This window comes from Amphimedon queenslandica, unplaced genomic scaffold (genome assembly GCF_000090795.2).
Source record: "Amphimedon queenslandica unplaced genomic scaffold, v1.1 AMPQUscaffold_12721, whole genome shotgun sequence".
NCBI classification, from domain to species: Eukaryota; Metazoa; Porifera; class Demospongiae; order Haplosclerida; family Niphatidae; genus Amphimedon; species Amphimedon queenslandica.
The window spans coordinates 1-19,013 of NW_003547043.1; the positions used below are offsets into that span (position 1 = coordinate 1).

Sequence of the window (19,013 nt, forward strand, 5' to 3'; positions counted from 1 at the left end):
GAATGATATATCCTTCTTTCTGTCATCAGTGAAAGCACCAAACCCTGCTTTTGATATACTGCAGTTTGTTTCTTTCTCCACCTCTGGAACTCGTTCATGTGGGATCAAGCTACAACACCAATTCTCATGTTCCAACTCCTCAAGGCACTTCTACTTTACAAGACTCCCTAGACTCTGGAATAAGATATCAAGGCAGGTCGATCTTCTTGGTTACTCTGTTCCTATAGCAAAATTCCATCTTCGTCGCCTTATGTGGTCCTACTTTGAAGAAACTTTCAACTCTGAGGATCTATGTACGTACCACTTCTGTTGCCCCTGTAGCAAATGTATCACTTCACAAGTCAAGTAACTGTTTTGTTGCATTAGTAACTTTATGTGTATGTATAATGTATATAGTGTTATAGTGTAAATTATTGTTTTATTTTTTTTTATTTCTGGTACTCAGTATTAATTACTGATGTACCCTCAGTACTCCAAACTCCTGCTGCCCTCAATTTAATGTTTTTCTTTTCTTCTCTCTCTATGTTAGTACTGTAAAGTTCTTTAATAATAATAATAATAATAATAATAATAATAGATCCCTTACCCATCAGAAAGAAGATTGCATGTGAGACAGTGACTGCTTCATATGCTCCAACTATCTTCTATGCTACAAGGAAACTTTAATATTTGCAGAAATTCTTAACTCATAAAGCTACAAGAGCAAGCTCATAGCATGAAATTACCTTCTACTGATGAAAGTTCTGCACTGCTCCACATCAGTAGAGTTACATCAACATTAATTTATTTAGTCCTATGCGACTACATGTCTACATCAATCCATATATATAGACATTCTATATCCAAAATCACAATTTTAATCGTTTTGCTCACCCCTCAATGTTTTACATTCGCCTAGTTTGATAAAATTACACTGGTGGAAACAGTAGACTAACTTGGGTGGAAACAGTAGCTTAACTTGATACTCTGATTATCAGTATAATCTACATGTACATGTATATGAGCAGTGTATTTTCTATTAACAAGTATTGATTATTATTATTATTAATTTTTGTTTTGTTACAGATCCTGATTTGTCATTCCCCAGACGACTCCTCAACATTACAATATTTGCTTCAATAATAAGGTGCCAGTACTACTTCACTTTCATCATTGGTGAGTCTCCAATTTCATTCTATAAATGTACATGTACATGTACATACATGTATGGCATAATGCACTATTCATTTAACAAACATAATATTTTCAACAATGCTTTCAACATACTGTACATCTATACATGTACATGTAGGAGAGACAGAGATTGCTATTATTATTTTATTTTTTGTTCTTCGATTGCTAGCTGATGGTATATGCAATGCTGGTGGTCTGGGCTATGATTCATTAGCCAGTGATGAGTCCAAGAGGTGGAGTCTGACGACAATGGTTGACGTGTATCAGATTGAACTAGCCACTAGTGCTCGTGAACTGATATCAGGATGGAACCTACCAACAATGAACTGGCTAAGAAGGCAAGGAACTTACCGTATAGTGGGAAATTTTGGAGGGAGTTAAATTTGACGAATTTGGCATTTTGAAAGCCATTCACCAAAATAAAAATTCACTATTTTGAGCCATTATGCACATGCTCAATGGCATGTGGCCACAAATTTGTTAAATTAAAACTTGCCAATTACTAAAATTTGGCAATTCGCCAATTTTAACTCCCTCCAGCATTTCCTGCTATACAGTAGTACTATAGATACAATATCAAGTTTATGATTAAAAGGGAGCAATTTTTACATTGTCTTTCTCTCATTTAAAATTTTATTCATTCTACTTTTTCCTGTTGCTTTGCATGTGTAGTGGAGATTAGAATTTATTAAAAGTCATAATTTTACATTATTCCATGCATTCTGTAGGTTAATCTATGACAGAGGTAATAAATCTGTATTACTCACCAACATGGTATCAGCAATGTGGCATGGTTACTATCCTGGATATTACTTATCCTTCCTTGTGGCTGGCCTAGGTACACTAGTTGGTCGTAAGGTAATAATAATAATAATATTATCATTATTAATTTTTTTATTTACATGTACTTAATTTTTACCTTTTTCTAGTTACGGTTTATCACCCAGAATGCATTCGATAGCTCTCGTGTCATGAAAAGCTCCTACACTGTACTCTGTATCATTGTCCTATCTTTAATGAGAGACTTCAACTTCATATCATTCCAGCTGATGTTCCTTGAAGACATATTCTTCATTTGGAAGTAAAGATCATTAACTTTATGTATACTGTAACTAAAAGCTCATCATTCAAATTCATTACAATTACTACTGTAATAATTGTACATGTAGTTTTGTATCTAAATGTACATGTACATGTACATTTCTCACTTTAAGGATTCCTTGCTTAATGTTTTAAATTATTATCGTGCTAAATTAAATTATAATTATTGCTAAATTTTTACTTAATTGCAATAATAAGTGGTCAGTATAATAGATCGAGCCACTGTTCTATTTTAACTGCATGTATTTATAAACAATTTTGTCTGGTTTTATTAGCTTCATTTAGCTTATTTTATAGCTACGCACTGTATATTATTAATTTTTAAAATGTTTTTAGGTGTTATTATTTTATTCCGGTCATTGGTCTCCTCTCATTGTTCTTTTTCCTGCCCTCAGTCAAAAAGCAGAAAAGCACATGAACAATAATGCTAGTGAAGGGTGTCATCTCTAGAGATGTAGATTATTATTTATTTTATTTTAAGCTGTAATAGATAATATTATAATTAATTTTAGTGCTTTTAATTTATTTTTCCAATAATAGTTTCAATATGTATGTGGGTGTGGTCGATTAGATTGTAGCCCCGCCTATTTGTGCTGGCATGTCTTTTCAGAAGAGTCTTCACCCAGTTCTAGTCCCGCTAGTAGAGGAGTGCTTCAGAAATGACAAGATTAATGGACAAGGCGGGATGATGGCTATCACTGGAGTCAAAAGCAGGCAGGCATACCTTTAGAATTAATAGTAATCATTATTTTTAAAAATTAATTTCTTCTTGTAGTCTAATTAACGGGCCTACAGATAAGCTCTGTGATCGTTTCACCGTCTCAGTCCCTTACTGTGGCTCTCACATTAAATGTAAGCATACCCATTACTATTGAGTGTGTATGTGTAATATTATTACATATATATTATTATTAATTTTTTATTATTCTTATTAGGGGAGGTTATATTCAATCACAAGTACCCAACTGAACCTCCTGATATTGTCTGGAGTGCAGACGACGATATAAATAATTTTGACCCTGAAATCGATAACTTGCAAGTAAGGAATATTGTACATGTACATGTTTTGTGTCCTAAACTGTAGTAGAGGGTATTTTGCCAAAAATGACTATAAATTTTTAAAGTTGCTCCAAAATCGGGCCAAAGTTCCTGTACTATAGTACAAGGTCTTTGGCCAAATTTTGCCAAAAATGACTAGGAGAGAATTCTGGATTTTTATAATTTTTTCTGATACATATACATGTTTTTATGTTACGTAGCAAATTTGAGCTGATTCCGATCAAAATTGAATTTTTACGAATTTTAAAAGTTACTGAAAAATTGGGCCAAAGTCCCTGTACTATAGTACAGGGTCTTTGGTCAAATTTTGCCAAAAATGAAAAGTAGAGAATTCTCGATTTTTATTACATTTTCTGATACATATACATATTCTTATGTTGTGTAGCAAATTTGAGCTGATTCTGATCAAAATTGGATTTTTTACGAATTTTTAAAGTTGCTCCAAAATCAGGCAAAAGTCCGTGTACTATAGTACTGGGTCTTTGGCCAAATTTCGCCAAAAATGACTAGGAGAGAATTCTGGATTTTTATAATTTTTCCTGATACATATACATGTTCTTATGTTGTGTAGCAAGTTTGAGCTGATTTCGATCAAAATTGAATTTTTTATGAATTTTTAAAGTTGCTCCAAAATTGGGCCAAAGTCCCTGTACTATAGCACAGGGTCTTTGGCCAAATTTTGCCAAAATGACTAGGAGAGAATCCTGGATTTTTATAATTTTTTTAAAATGCATGTACACGTTTTTATGCTGTGTAGAAAGTTTGAGCTGAATCCGATCAAAATTGAATTTTTTATGAATTTTAAAAATTGCTTTGAAAGACTCTAAAATGGCTATAGGCTGCAACATTAGTATTTTCATTATTATTCTATAGTCACTTGTTGATTGGAATCACAAAGATAATCTCTCCCTCTCTCACCTACTTGAGGAGCTATTAGAAGAATACAGGCGACACCATAAATCCCTCATCTCATCTCACCAAAGACTCAACTTTGAATATAACACACTCAAAGAGAGCAACATGTCATTGAGTCAGATTGACATACACTGCCAACCACCTACCACCAAGGCAAGAGCACATGTATTTACAGCATTATAATAGATTAGTGATGAAGTTTATATTGCTTTAAAGAATGATTTTGTATGGAATAATTGTACATGTATTGTTCCTTGGCCTTCTTTTATTATATAATATTGCTGGTACTTACATGTATGGTATTGACAATCTAAAGCCATGTGTTTTATAAATTCTAAGTTACATTATGCTGATAATCATTTCTTTATTGTAATTGGTATTTCTTTGTAGCAAAGTGAACCAGTCACCACCTTCTACATTAGACTCGAAGTGGATTTCTCTACTTTACCTGCTTATCTCTCAAAAGTAAGAGCTCAAACGAACCTTCATACATATGTGTACATGTATATGACAGGCTCCATTATTCTCTAGGATAATCCTGGTGCTAGTTTTGCAGCATTGACTGCTGTCTTTCATCCACCAAATGCCAGTAAAGTTGATATCAGTCTCTATCTATCACCTTCTATTGAGAGGTAACTTACTAGTACTATAATACTTTTAGTTTACTATGATAATGCATGTACATACATTGTACATGTACACTATACATGAAACTAAAATGAAAAAGCTTGTGAAACTAAACAGTATTCATTTAAATTATTTACGTATGTATGTTTTTAATGTTTTAGGATATTGGGGAGTGCTGCTAATATTAAGCTTCCTAGTTGGAACAGTGAGGACTCTTACCTCATGGACTATGTCCCTAATGTACACAAAATACTCCAAGAAAAGGTTTGGAGGATAATAATGTAGAAATTATACCAGTATAATAAGTACTGTAACATATTTTGAGCAACTTAAGTTAAATCAAGCGTATTATGAAGTTATGATAGTGTTATTATATGTATTATGTACTCTTAGTTAAATTTATCTTTATTAATAATAGTTGTGTAGCTGATAATATTTTGGTTCTATTATAAAGGTTGAAGGTATAGTACAGAACTTTGTAAGACGTAAAGAGTACATTGCAGCACTGCTGGGTTTAATGGGGCAATCAGTACTGGAGTATGATACCGAGAGCTACATGAAGATTGCTTTTCTTTTTGAGTCAAATCAAGGGTTTTGCTTCATTGCACACTGTAAGCTATGAACTACATATAAAGTACATGTTTATACATTTATGTACATGTGTAATTGTGTGTATAATTGTGTACATAAGTGATGTTATTGTTATTATTTTAGTAAATTTGACTGAAGCTTTTCCCAGTGAAGTCCCCATTCTCTCTCTCTACTCTATTTATCATAAATATGATGGGCGACCATTTCAATACATATTGGAGGGTATGCCTTATAGCTCTCATTGGGACGCTGAAGAGAAAGCATGGAGAATGAAGCAAGTCCATTCTCCTCTCTCTCTGCTATCTTTCTCTTTTCTTATAATATAATATGTATGATATTATGTGTAACACACACACACACATATATATGTATGCATAATGTATTTGTGTCACTGTTTTCCTTCAATCTCTCTTCCTCTCTGTTACTCCTTATTAATTATAATTAATCTTATTCCCAATAGGACCCACATTGCTCAAGTTATTCCAAAGTTTATGGAGATTTGTAAAACATCAGGAGAACTTTTATAGTAACACATTTTTGTGCTAATTATCTTATCACTTCCCACACTACTAATTATTCTTAATTTCTCTAGTAATTCAAAAAAATAAAATTTTGTTCACATCACATGCACTAGTTTATTCTTTGTTGCTGCAATCTCTACTGCAGACTGCAGTTGTTGGTGAACTCACGCTATCAATGCTATAGGAAAAAAGATTATGATTACTACATAATTATACTTTGTATATAATCAAATGACTCACGTGACAAAGTAGTTGCAAAACATATCCTGAATCACTTGTTTTACAACATATCCAACTTCAGTTTCTCCATTACAAATATTATGAGTAACAGAGATGTTGATAACTGGCTTGAAGTCGCTTGAAAGCGATTTAATATTATATGACTTAACAGGGCCATATAATGTAGGGATGTGCTCTTTAACAATTATGTTAACATCGGGGGAACCGATGCAATCGAATTCATCTCTCTACAAAGGACTGATATGAGCTTGCTTGTATAGCTACATTACATTTATACTTTTGATATCTTGGAAGCGATGTCAGGGAAATTTGTGTTATTAATAATATTGACCCACAAACCTTCTAACTCTTCGTTAAATGTAAGTGTGACATCAATGAAATGTGGAGCAGTATTTGCAGGCTCTATGGGAACAAAAATTATCAGTTTATATATATATGTATATATATATATATATATATATATATATATATATATATATATATATATATATATATATATATATATATATATATATAATCAATGTACACTAGATACTACACTTTTACTTTCAAAGGGTGAGCGGCAAGGAAATAGCTTAATACATCCGTCTTTGAAGCACTTCTTGAGCTCTGCTGCAACACTTTCAATCTCTTCCTTTGGACCACAGAGTTTGAAAGAGCTGAAGCTAAATGTCTCTTCGTGACTCCACTCGATATTCGAGTAGATAGGCACAAGTTTTTTCAACTTGTCACTGATGTGAGTGATGTCGCCGTCTTTAACCCAAACGTAACTTTCACTAGATTGCTCGCCGTTTGGTGTACCACTACTGCTGCTTCTGCAGTAATGAGGAATCCTGCTGCTCAACAAGAAAGACCTTCGGAGAAATCTATGCATCCTGATACTCCAATCATTTGCGTGGGTTGGTCAAAATGACAAATTTGAGAAGGTGTGGCTAATTATCCGATGATTTCGTTATGACGTCATTAAACAGTGTGGCTGATTCAGCTGATTTCTTAGTTTTTCACTTGAGTGTTGTTTTACAACGTGTAAACTATCATGGAAAACCAGCAGACCCCGAGGCAGATCCGGAAAGAAGTGGCATTGGTCGAAAGAAATAAGCATATCAAGGGCAAGCTGGAATTCATTAGAATACTCTGTGCTACGCTGTTGGAAAAGGCGATAGAGGAGAGTCTAGGCTTATATGATATCTTCGAACTGACTGAAAACAGCCTAGAAGGAAACCTTTTAGCTTCTGTGTGGTATTCTATTCTGCTTTGTATCGGCTGCACGAAACAGCAACTTTCAGGTATTAAAAACTGCATCGTTCATCATTACGATACAAGCAAAAATGTGGAGTTTGATCTGATGCTTGCCATGACAGAGATAGCAATAAAAATAGACGAAGAAGATTTCCAGATATACACATCACACCCAGAATTTCCTGATGCATCATCAAAAGTTGAGTTTCTTCAAGCTTTACACACGAATGGTCATTTAAAGAAAGAAAAGGTTTTGCTGTTTCGATCACAACTACAGAAGGCCGATTGCCCAGAGCTGCACACACCACTCACAAATTTCTGTGATAAACACGGGATAGAAGCATCAAAAATAGCTGTGCCGAACAAAAAATACAGTAAGAAAAGCTAAGTATAATAAAGGCTAATTTTAGAATATTTTTCATTTACCCTAGAACGTTGCTGTAAGAAATTCAATAGTAAGTGTATTACAGAGTTGCATTAATTATTTGAAATTATATGAACTTAATTCCATAATGAATAAAGATGGATTTACAATAATAGACCATTTTTAATCAAAAGAGTGGGTGATTTGACCTTTACACAATTACACATATATGCATAGGCGTAGGAATGATTCAAAAGTTGAGGGGGCTCAACATAAAAAAGCATGACTTAGCATGTGAACATGGGGGGGGGGGCTAAGCCCTTCTTGCTGAAAGTTGGGGGATTCAGCCCCCTCCACCCATTCCTACGCCTATGATATGTAATGCTGAAATAGGACCAAATTAAATTCCAGTGTCAGCATAATGTCAGGTGTAGTGTCATATTCTAAACTAACCTTATAAGGTGTGCTTTGATTATTGGACGGTTGCAAGTATTTTATTCCATAAATTTGTATTTCCTGAGCATTCAAACAAGTTTGTAAATATTAGCCAAAAGCTCATGAGCTATAGTCAAATTGGCTATAGGTGAATTGTCTTTTAACTTTTTACAACATCAATAATAATCTATTATACCTCTCTTTATAATATTTTATAGAAATTAAAGTTCCAGTATCGATTTTTATTGTAGCGATTATATTGATCCTATTGGCTGGTGGTGCAATTGCATTATATTGCATCTATAAAAACAATTATGTTCCTAGACCAGAGAAAGTTACCGTGCCTGTGGGTTCTATAGCATCGCTCTTTTATAACAAATTTTTTGTCGACAAGGTAGATCTCGTTTGTGAAAATTGTGATGCCAACAATGCTGTGAGTGTTTATGTTGTTCCAGAGGGTGAACTATCTTATAATCCTGTAGTCATTCCAAGAACGCTATTAAAGCAAGAAACTGCTCCAAATAATCAACGGTTTGAAATATCTTATAACAAAACTACTCTCTTGTGTAATCCAAATGGCAAAGCAAAGTTTGAATTCGACATTCAATGGAACGGAAATACACAAGAAACATGTCCAGCACAGCTTTATTTGTTTGACTCCAAAAGCTCAATTGCTACTTTTGTGAGGAATAACGATAAGCAATATCCTGGAAATGTCAGCTATGCCGCTGATACTACTGGGTGTCTTGAACCTGGTAAAAAAACTGTTTCTTTCAAACTCCTCCCTAACACAATGTATCATATTGGCTGGTACGTCTCACAATCTGTCGAGTACAGCATTTGGTTATCAGCTAATTTAACAAGATATGATATTAGTGGGCTTCGAGAGAATTGCACTATTGCTTCTTCCAAACCAATTACATGCTCAATAACTCACACTCGATATCCAGCCAAAAAGGGAAACGTATCTCTCCTTTTCAGCACCACAAGTACATCACCAAAGACTGTTAATGCCACTTCAGTATTAGTTGAGTGGAATCTTCCACAATTGATTGGTGTCACATTTTTTCCAGGAATAGGAGTATTAGTAATTATAGTAGCATTGTTCGTATGTGTCGGTTTCCGTTGTCAAAAAAGGAGGATCACGATAAACACTGCAACGGGTGAATATGGTGCTTTGCAAAATAGATAGTAATTTTAATAAATTAAATTTTTAAGTTTAATATTTTTGTACAGTCTTTTATTGCTTTAATGTTTTTATATTTTTCTAAAAGTAAAGTTACCATTTATTTGCATTGAGCACCATTTGCCAAAATTAAACCTACCATTTTAAACCCTTATGCACATGCTCAATAGCACATAACTACAAATTTGTGCCTTTTCATAGGTGAGAGATGCATGTACATGCGTACATACATTTACTTCGTATATGTACATAAAATACTTTCCTCTTCTCAATAATTGTATCCATAATCCTAATCTAAGAATACATATTTGATAACATTTTAAAAGTAATGTGAAAAATCAGAAATACCATGGACATAATGTGTATATACTCTTCTCCATCTCTTCCTCTACCCTCCCTCCACTTCCTTCTTCTCTCTCTCTTCCTCCTTTTTCCCTCCCTTCTCCCCCTCTCTCCTTTATCTGGATAAGATTATAGTTGCATGGTGCTTCTGTTGATAAGCCCAACAGTGTCCTCTTCTGCCAAACTGCACAAAACTACTCAAGCAAGTCATGTACTTGTGCGGGTGGGTGGAGTCAAACATGACGTACATTGATAAATAGGTTGATATGGGAGAAGTATATACCAGCAACATTGTGTCAAGAAGGCACTCATGTCAGGCTGTCAGCCATTAGCAGTTGCATATTTACGCAATTACTTAGAAATGAAATAGAGAGTAGCACTGATGCCGATTTCATCTAGTGATATGTATAATGTAATGTTATTGCTAATTATCTTATCATCACTTCCCACACTACTACCTAATTACTCCAACCTTATGTACTTAATAATTTTTCCAAAAAATGAATTAATTTTATGGAGACACAAAGAAAAGAAAATTGTTCTTTCTACATATAGCGGGTTTATATGTACTTTGATAGTGTACATAACACAAGAGAGTTTCATGGCTAGTTTATGCATACTGAGCCAGAGGATGGGATTGGGACACTCACACTATCAATCCTACAAAGAGAAAAAGTTATTCTATTTAATCTTATTTGCACTGACACTGACTTACACAATGAGATAGTTAGGGAATGCATTCATTAACTGTTGTTGGACTTTATACCCAATGTTAGTCCCATCACATAGATTATGTGTAATGGAGACATTTATGATTTCCGTTGTATCTTGTTGTAATTGGATTTTGGCAGATGAGTCAGTCTTAGTACCATTTGATGGACCAATGGAGTAGGCTTTAACAGACCCATATTGTAAAAGAGGACGCTCTCTGACTATCACATTAATTTTAACATCTTCAAGACCTCCAGTGTTCTAAAATTATGAAAATAAAAACATAAAGTACAAATCTGCCTTATTAAATTTGAACTCTACTACTATGATATTTTATAATAAAGCAGTGCACTATTAATTCAAATTCATACATGTATACTTTAATGCAGTAAATCTTAGATCCAGTGTTGTTGTTTACTTACTGATAAACTATTGGCGAATTTTGAGAAGTCCTCCATTGAGAGAGATTTGTGTTTCAATAGATTCTTCAGAGAGTCATTGAGATTCAGTATGATATTGATCACTTGATCTCCTACAACTAAAAGATAGATAAAGATTAAACAAACTGTCAAGTTATACTTTCACTTTCAGAATTAGGTATGATTGAACCAGGGTAGTATTGCTCCAGGGCTTCTGTGACATACTGGATGTCTTCCTTAGATCCAGAGAACTCTACAGAGCTGAATCTCACCGTCTCGGCCACATTGGATTTGATGCCCCTTTCTGCTTCAAGGCTCTTGAGTTTCTTCATAATTTCTTCATCTTTATGTTTGATACTAACGGATTTCTTAACTATTTTGGACTGCGGTACTGTTGCTTGCACGGTACTGCTGCTGCTGCTTCTCAAGCAATGGTAAGGGAATTTGCTAAAGAAGGACCCAGAGAACTGAGGCCCGCTGCGGAGAAGAAATCGAGACATCATTTTTCTCTCAGTGGCTGCGTGGGTGTTCTTCACATCTGGCTCCTCCTCACCACTTGACCTATTAATTAACTGAATCAGCACACTATTCTAACTCTCGCTCACTCTCACCTTCTCTAAAAGTTGTCTTTACTGCAAGTGTGATAGATCTAATGGCTAATAGAACTTTGGGATCAGTGCTAATTGGCTGTATCGATGAAGAAGACTTGGAATTCATTAGACCGATCTGCTCCTCTCTCCTAAAGATAGACATAGACCTTATCCCTGACATAAACTCACTGCTCACTGAAATGGAGCAAAGACTAGAGCCAGCAATCCTTCCAAGCGTGTGGCACTTCGTCCTTTCCTCCGTTGGCTGTGCAGAAGAGAAGCTATCACGCCTCAACGAGTACATCACTCATCCGTATAATATCAACGGAGACTTTGAGTTTGGGCTCATGCTGACAATGACCAAGACAGTCAAAAAAATGGACACGAACACCTTCAACAATTACAAGTCAAACGTTGGCCTGCCTAAGGCACCGTCAAAAGAAAAATTTCTTTACAGCCTGTACAAAGAGGATAGACTAACGAGAGAGAGTGTCCCAGAGTTGAGGGAATGCATAGAAACGACTGGTTGTCTCGAGTTTCATGAGCCACTTACAGTGTTTTGTGGACAACACAGCATACAAGTACCCGAGATCATTTACGTACCTGATTCTGATGAAGGTATGAGCTTATTGTTTTATTGCTTTTATTTATTATTTATGTTTTAAAGGTTCTAACGATGGGAATAATAATAGAAGTAAGTTTACTTTATATTCTTCAATGAATGTATGATAGTATTAAGTCTTGCCCTCCCTTTCACTCTTTTGTACTTGAACAGCTACAGCTTGTAATGTAGCGTGCATATTGGAGTGCTTATGTGTGGAGAGTATAATGTTAACTGTAATTATTATTAAGAATTGTGGCCATATGTACATGTGATTATGATTTTAATAAAGATGAATAGAATGATGATGTGACAGAAATCTCTGCATATGTACATGTATATTGTTGTGACAGTTATATGGGTGCATGAGAAAGTGGACTTCATTAAACAAACAGGACAATTATTATCATTCTTAACATTTTACCATTTTTACTTATTTGACCTTTTCATGAATAGAGATCAGAGCTAGGTTCATTCTCTGTACCTGTATCCTAATCACCATTATTCTAATAATGGCCGCCATTGCATTAGTATTTCTTTTCGTCTTCAAGAACATTCAACATTTTGATGCTCAGACTATCAGTGTGTACAATGGCTATGTAACCTCTATCTACTATGATCAATTTTATGTCAATGAAGTGAATCTTATTTCCAATAGCACAGCTACAGCAAGTGTCTATGTCGTCCCTAAGTCTCAGTTATCATACATTCCTGTGGTGCTTCCTGAAAAGCAAATAGACAAGAGAAATTCTACTTTTTCTCAAAGGTTCGAACTGTTTTACGACCGAAGTGAAAACAATCTTATATGTAATACAGTTTGCAAATTGAAATTCAGATTCGAGTTACAGCAAAACGGAGTTGTTTTAGGCTGCCCGGCACAACTTTTTTTGTATGACAACAAAGCAGACTTAAAAATTTTCATAGCAAATGAGCCTTATGGCTCAGTTGGTGACCCTGTTGCTCAAACTGATTGTCTTCCTAAAACAGGTGTAGTGAATAAAACATTCCATCTACCTCCTAACAAACTCTATTACATTGGTTGGTACGTTGCTAAAAATGTGGGCTATACCATCTGGCTATCAGCTAATCTAACAAGAATCAATATCAGTGGACTGAATGAGGACTGCAGTGTTTCCTCACAACACACTACCTGTCCAATAACACATACTAAGTATCCACACAAAAAGGAGAATATATCACTACTTTTTAACACCACAAGTACAACAATGATGGATGTTAATGTAACTCCTGTTTTAGTACAGTGGAATCTCCAACGTCTAACTGGTGTATCTGCTCCTTCTTGCATAGGAGTAGTAGTAATGATGGTAGCTGTCTTTGTTTGGTTCTATTATTGTATGATAAGAACTGTTGCTTGGAATGGATACATTACAATAGCTTAAATATTTTTGTTCAAATATTTGCTGCCGCTTTTTGTATTTTAAAAACAAATTAAAAAAAACAAAATTCTAAAAAATAATTATTTACACTATAGGTCTAAGTTTACACATCTATAGTTCTAAAGTCACTACATATTATGACTATCAGCTTATAGTTTATTGCAGTTTTTTAACGATTACTTTAATACTTCATTATACGACTGTTGCCATAATCTGCAACATAAATATATCCATCCTTATCCAGTGCTACACCATATATTTGAGCAAATGAAATTGATTTGATGACATGTTTCCTGTCAGGACTCAATACATCAAGGCAGCTATTGTTATTTAAAACAAAGATATATCCTTCGTCATCAATGGCAATACCTTGAGGAGAACTGATGTTATTTTTGTATGCATCAAGTTGGTTTTTACCATCAGGAGAGAAGACTTGAACATGACTTTGATCACTAATGGTAACGTGTATCTTTCCTTCATTATCAACTGCTACATCAGATGCATTACCATCACATTGTATGACTTGTACAAATGTACCATCTTCTTTAAACACTTGTACTCTTTTGTTGCCATAATCAGCTACTAATATATTACCTTTACCATCAGTAGACATACCATGAGGAGTAGAGAATTGTCCATTTCTATTACCATTACTACCAAACTGACCAATATACTGACCAGTAGTAGCTGAGAAATACTGCGCACGATGAAGAGTAACATCAGACACATAGAGCCTGTCTCCTACCAGCAATAAACCCCAAGTACATTGAAATTCTCCACCACCGTTACCTTTAGATCCAATCCTTCTTACTGCAGTACCATCCTCACTAAATACCTGAACAAACCCACCATTATGACTACTAGCAAATACTTCACCATTAGTATGAACAGCAACACCAGGAGTACGACTCCCCACATTAAAGGATCTCTGGTTAGTTAGTGTGGTATAGTCTCTTGATGCTTTTACTGACAGTTGATAAGGACTACCTTTAATATGGTGACCTCTTACAGTCACTGATAGTTCATATCCACCATTATTTTTAGGTGTGCATGATACAATGGCTGTGTTGTTATCATTAACAACTCTACCCTCCTCTTTACTGCCATCATTTTTGGTAAAGGAAGCATGAACGTGCTGCAAGGCTTTATCTAGAGGTACAGGAATATTAATTGCCAGCTTAAATTTCCGTTCCTTCTGTACTGTCGCTAGAGGAATGGCTTGCCCACTATCGACAGAATAAAAATCTGCATCAACTTTAAAAACACCACCATATTTACCAATTTCATTGCTTATGACAGTGGTGTCAAGGCTTGTTAAAATTGCTTCATTTTCTTCTATTTCTAGAGGTAGTTTCTTATACTCTTCAATGCATTCCTCTAGTTGATTCGTGATTAGCTTCTTAACGCTGAGAACTTCACCTGGATCAGTACGCTCACTCACTGATGATGCAAGATGACGACCATGAGAAACCTGTTTTACCAGTTTATGAAACCTGTCCAACTGCTTCTTGACTGAATTCCTCTTAGCGCTAGCAATCTCTTCTGTCTCCATTAGTAGATCATTGCATCTCTTATCTAAAGCAGCTTTAAGCTTTTCAAACGTTTCCTTGATTTTCTGCCTTACTTCTTCTTTACGTGTTGCTATCTGCTCTAGCATCTTCTCTCCATTAGCAATAGCTTCAGTGACTGGAGGAATGACTCCATCACAACTACCAACACTTTCCTTTAATGCTTTACGTGCTGTTTCTCCTACGTCAATGTAATCATCATAAGCATGATCCTTATGCTTAGTAGGTAGGCAATTGAGGCAGGTCATTACTTCACAATCATTGCAGTAGTATAATAGCTCTGATCGTGGGTGTCGTGGACAATAGACTGGCTGCTGTGCTGTAACAGGCAATTCTTCAATGACACTCTCCTTTCCCATGTTAACCAGTTTGTGCTGACTCGTGATTTTTATTCTTTTATGTGCTGTCTTGCAGAAATCACATAAAAACAGCCAACACTCACAGCAAAACGTGACAGCAGTATCGTCACTGCATTGCTCGCATAATGTGCTTTCTTTCTTGCTCATTTTATCCTTTACGGATGCTTCCTTCACTTGTTGAGCTAGCCAAAGGTTTTGAGTGAGGCCTTCAATTTTACCATCAGGTAAATTAACGCTAGTGTCACACGTTGGACACTTTAATGAGGTATCAGCACTACCTTGCTTCTCTTTAGCTTTTATTAGACACTTCTTACAGAATGAGTGAAGACAGGGAAGCATGAGGGGGTCAGTGTAATACTCTGAACAAACCTCACAAGTCATAGTGATAGCTGGACTTGTGTTTTCTGCCATTTTCTAAGAAGAAAATAAATCATCACAATACCACTGGCTGAAGTATGTTACTTTTAAGAAGTGTTCTTAATCAAAAAGCAAGAGAATAGGTGAAAATGGTAAAAGAGACAAACTCGGAGACAAAAGATTAATGAAAAGAGAGCATGCAACCCCACTTAAAGTGGGATGGTTTGATCTGCCCACAAGTCACACATGGCGTCCAATGGTGATGCTGGTTTTAAGGTCTCAGTGGAATCACTCCATACTACAAGAGTCAAGGAGATCAACTATGATGGAGAAGAGATATATGAAGGGTAACAGTCATTTATTATAATAATACAGAATGCAATTAATTGAGTAGATTGTTATTTCATTATTTCTTACCTCTTTTAATTTAAATTGGGAATTCTAAAATAAGAGACAAAATAAAAAGTACCTCAAGGTATTAGGTAGCATGCTAATGATACAGTTATAATTATATACAATGTACACTAGAATTACTGTACATTCATGTATGTGTATTTATTTGTAGGAGACCTCTCTCTCAGAAACTAAGTGAATTAGCTCAACATGTTGACTTTAGAGAAGAGAGAGGCAGAGAGCTGATGATGATAATGACAGAGAAGAAGGAAAGAAGAAACAAGAGGAGGAGGAGGAGGAGGGAGTTTCTGGTCCTATAACTAAGAAACCAAGTCATTGCTGGCCATGGGAATTCACACACTCAAAACTCAAGTACATAAATACATGAATTTGTATAAACAAGAGTATAAATCATGTATCAATGTATTGCATACATAAAGGATAGTTAAACTTTATTATTAGTTTTGTGTTTATTGCAGGCAAGCATTGACTGAAGTTAGTGTACTGTCTGATGTGTTACAAATTGTTCATAATCATCATCAATACTTGTCACTGGATCCAGTTTATGTTAATAAGAAATACACATTACCTCCTTCATATCAATACCAAATTAAAAAGAAGGTTAGCTTCTCATGATTTGTTACTTTACTCAGTTATGCATGCACAATTACATGTACCTCAATATAGAAGATTATAAAGGCATAGTATTGGGCATAGTGTGAATGTACTATTCCTTTACCTGTATTGTGTTTAATATAATTAGGTACACAGATCAATAGGAGTTCTTTTAGTGAGCTTTGTCCCTATTAGATTGATAGTTAATGAATATGTATTGATTGTGTATGTACATGTACATTTAATATTATGATGAGTTTTTGTGTAGGCACTTGATGTAGCTTCCAAGATATTAAGAAAAGGAGCTGAGCCACTGAAGAGATTATCCAGTCAAACTGATCACAAGTTTTACAGAGCATTATATGATTTAAGAAGAAGATGGATACTACGTAGAACAGCTAATGGAGTGAGTGGAGACCTCAGCTATAGATCAGGTAACTTAATTGTAATGAAGTATAACATGCATACAGTATAATACTAATGGGTACTATAGTATGAAGCAACTTTAAAAATTCGTAATAAATCTAATTTTTATCGGAATAAGCTCAAACTTGCTACACAGCATGAGAACATGTATATGCATCAGAAAAAATTATAAAAGTGGAGAATTCTCATCTTTTCATTTTTGCCAAAAATTGGCTCGTGACACTGTACTATAGTACAGGGACTTTTGCCCAATTTTGGAGCAACTTTAAAAATTCTTTAAAAATCCAAATTTGATCAGAATCAGCTCAAACTTTCTACACAACATAAGAACGTGTATATGCTTCATAACAAATTATAAAAGTGGAAAATTCTCACCCTTTCATTTTTGGCCAACAACCCTGTGCTATAGTATAGGGAATTTGGCCCGATTTTTGAGTATCTTTAAAATTTGTTTAAATAATCTAATTTTTATTGGAATCAGCTCAAACTTGTTGCACAACATAAGAACATATAAGTCTCTGAAAAATATACAAATGAAAAATTTTCTCAAATCGGTACTATCATTATTTATTGTAGCTGGTTTAATATATGCTCAGTCAGTTCAGTTTGAGGTTCATAAAGGAATTGAAGGGACTAATGATATACTGTCAGTAGTGGTACCTCAAGAATTAAGAGGAAGGAGTGAAGTAGTTATTAGTAACGCGGTAGCGTTACTAAGTAGGATTCACCCCCAAACAAAATGGCTGCCACGACTTTTGCAGCCTTGCTATACTGGGAAAACGAGCTCCTATGCTTACCAGACTTTATAGAGGACCTTATCTTGACCAGAGGACTCCAATGGTACAACCAGCGTAGCTCTAGACCTTGTCTAAGCGAAAATCCAAAAATCGGCGAACCGGCCGTTTTGTTCAGCCACCTTTTTTCATCTTCATCATCTTCATCATCAAGTCCTGTCAATCCAGTTGTCGGTGTGTATCTCAGTATCAGTTGGTGCTACAAGGATAATTCTTACACCAATCTACTCCAACAGTCTATGCGCAGGTCCATGTCCCATCAGATCATTCTTCAAGTAAGGAAAAAGTGATACTGTGACTGCTGGATCGAGCCATCTCAGCTACATGCCGCCATTTTGTTAATTAAAGAAGCTTGCCATGTGCTCCAAAATGTGGGTGTGGTCGCGCATGCTCAGATCTGCAACTCTGGAAGAAGCAAGTTATTTTTTTACCAAGCTATGCTTGGAATCAACTTACTGCAATACTTTAGTGGAAGTTTCCAGCTAAAAGAAGGTATTAATCTTACATGTTACTGTTTTATCAAATGTGTTATTTTATTTTAAAAACAAACAGTTATGACTTATGATAACAGCCTGGAAGAACAGGAATAGCAGGGAAGATGGACACTGTTAGCTCACAGATTCTTGAACAAGGACTTGTGTCAAGACTATTATTAGTTTCACTTGTCATCAGGATAGTTGATATTCCTTCAGCATGTCTATTCAATGCTGTCTTTCATAAATGTTATAACAATGATAATAATAATAAAGAAAATTATTGTTTGTGTAAAATCAATAAGTATTACAATTGCAACTAAAGAAATACTATAAATATTATTTTAAAAATCAACACAAACAAGAACATAAAAAATTAAAAAAAAACAAGATGAAGTAGGATTCCGAACGACCAACGAAAATACGAAATGAAAATCCTACTCGTGACGCAAATTCTACTCTACATTGCAAGGTGATCCATAATTCTTACATAATAACATGAAAAGTACAATGTAGA

General features: G+C 35.0%; 7 protein-coding genes across 7 annotated transcripts; 4 read left to right on the top strand and 3 right to left on the bottom strand.

The window, feature by feature from the left end:
- Positions 1-1,065: 1,065 nt before the first annotated feature.
- On the top strand, positions 1,066-2,258 carry LOC105314635 (lysophospholipid acyltransferase 2-like; the record flags this gene model as incomplete). The annotated part of the gene is made up of 4 exons (XM_020003211.1): positions 1,066-1,155; positions 1,343-1,511; positions 1,902-2,031; positions 2,103-2,258. Coding segments are annotated over 4 exons (545 nt in total), but the record flags the coding sequence as incomplete, so codon positions are not given.
- LOC109580106 (BRCA1-A complex subunit BRE-like) lies at positions 1,906-6,136 on the top strand. The gene is made up of 12 exons (XM_020003217.1): positions 1,906-2,031; positions 2,103-2,254; positions 2,611-2,988; positions 3,050-3,126; positions 3,210-3,313; positions 4,207-4,401; positions 4,639-4,713; positions 4,780-4,880; positions 5,037-5,139; positions 5,330-5,486; positions 5,590-5,740; positions 5,927-6,136. The coding sequence occupies exons 3-12, from the start codon at positions 2,873-2,875 to the stop codon at positions 5,991-5,993; spliced, it is 1,146 nt and encodes a 381-aa protein (XP_019858776.1). The 5' UTR covers positions 1,906-2,031; positions 2,103-2,254; positions 2,611-2,872; the 3' UTR covers positions 5,994-6,136.
- Positions 6,037-7,160, bottom strand: LOC109586993 (uncharacterized). The gene is made up of 4 exons (XM_020003218.1): positions 6,774-7,160; positions 6,505-6,629; positions 6,228-6,454; positions 6,037-6,165 (listed from the first exon to the last, which is right to left on the bottom strand). Exons 1-4 carry the CDS (start codon positions 7,099-7,101, stop codon positions 6,102-6,104), a joined length of 744 nt encoding a protein of 247 aa, XP_019858777.1. The 5' UTR covers positions 7,102-7,160; the 3' UTR covers positions 6,037-6,101.
- Positions 7,161-7,193: 33 nt separating this feature from the next.
- On the top strand, positions 7,194-9,512 carry LOC109586992 (uncharacterized). The gene is made up of 3 exons (XM_020003216.1): positions 7,194-7,840; positions 7,898-7,921; positions 8,484-9,512. The coding sequence occupies exons 1-3, from the start codon at positions 7,264-7,266 to the stop codon at positions 9,455-9,457; spliced, it is 1,575 nt and encodes a 524-aa protein (XP_019858775.1). The 5' UTR covers positions 7,194-7,263; the 3' UTR covers positions 9,458-9,512.
- Positions 9,513-10,281: 769 nt separating this feature from the next.
- On the bottom strand, positions 10,282-11,482 carry LOC109586991 (uncharacterized). The gene is made up of 4 exons (XM_020003215.1): positions 11,084-11,482; positions 10,927-11,042; positions 10,509-10,765; positions 10,282-10,453 (listed from the first exon to the last, which is right to left on the bottom strand). Exons 1-4 carry the CDS (start codon positions 11,424-11,426, stop codon positions 10,399-10,401), a joined length of 771 nt encoding a protein of 256 aa, XP_019858774.1. The 5' UTR covers positions 11,427-11,482; the 3' UTR covers positions 10,282-10,398.
- Positions 11,483-11,486: 4 nt separating this feature from the next.
- On the top strand, positions 11,487-13,568 carry LOC109586990 (uncharacterized). The gene is made up of 3 exons (XM_020003214.1): positions 11,487-12,131; positions 12,181-12,207; positions 12,571-13,568. The coding sequence occupies exons 1-3, from the start codon at positions 11,576-11,578 to the stop codon at positions 13,512-13,514; spliced, it is 1,527 nt and encodes a 508-aa protein (XP_019858773.1). The 5' UTR covers positions 11,487-11,575; the 3' UTR covers positions 13,515-13,568.
- A 35-nt stretch (positions 13,569-13,603) lies between these two features.
- LOC105314636 (tripartite motif-containing protein 2-like) lies at positions 13,604-16,142 on the bottom strand. The gene is made up of 2 exons (XM_011408924.2): positions 15,901-16,142; positions 13,604-15,852 (listed from the first exon to the last, which is right to left on the bottom strand). The coding sequence occupies exon 2, from the start codon at positions 15,847-15,849 to the stop codon at positions 13,693-13,695; it is 2,157 nt and encodes a 718-aa protein (XP_011407226.1). The 5' UTR covers positions 15,850-15,852; positions 15,901-16,142; the 3' UTR covers positions 13,604-13,692.
- Between the last annotated feature and the right edge of the window lie 2,871 nt (positions 16,143-19,013).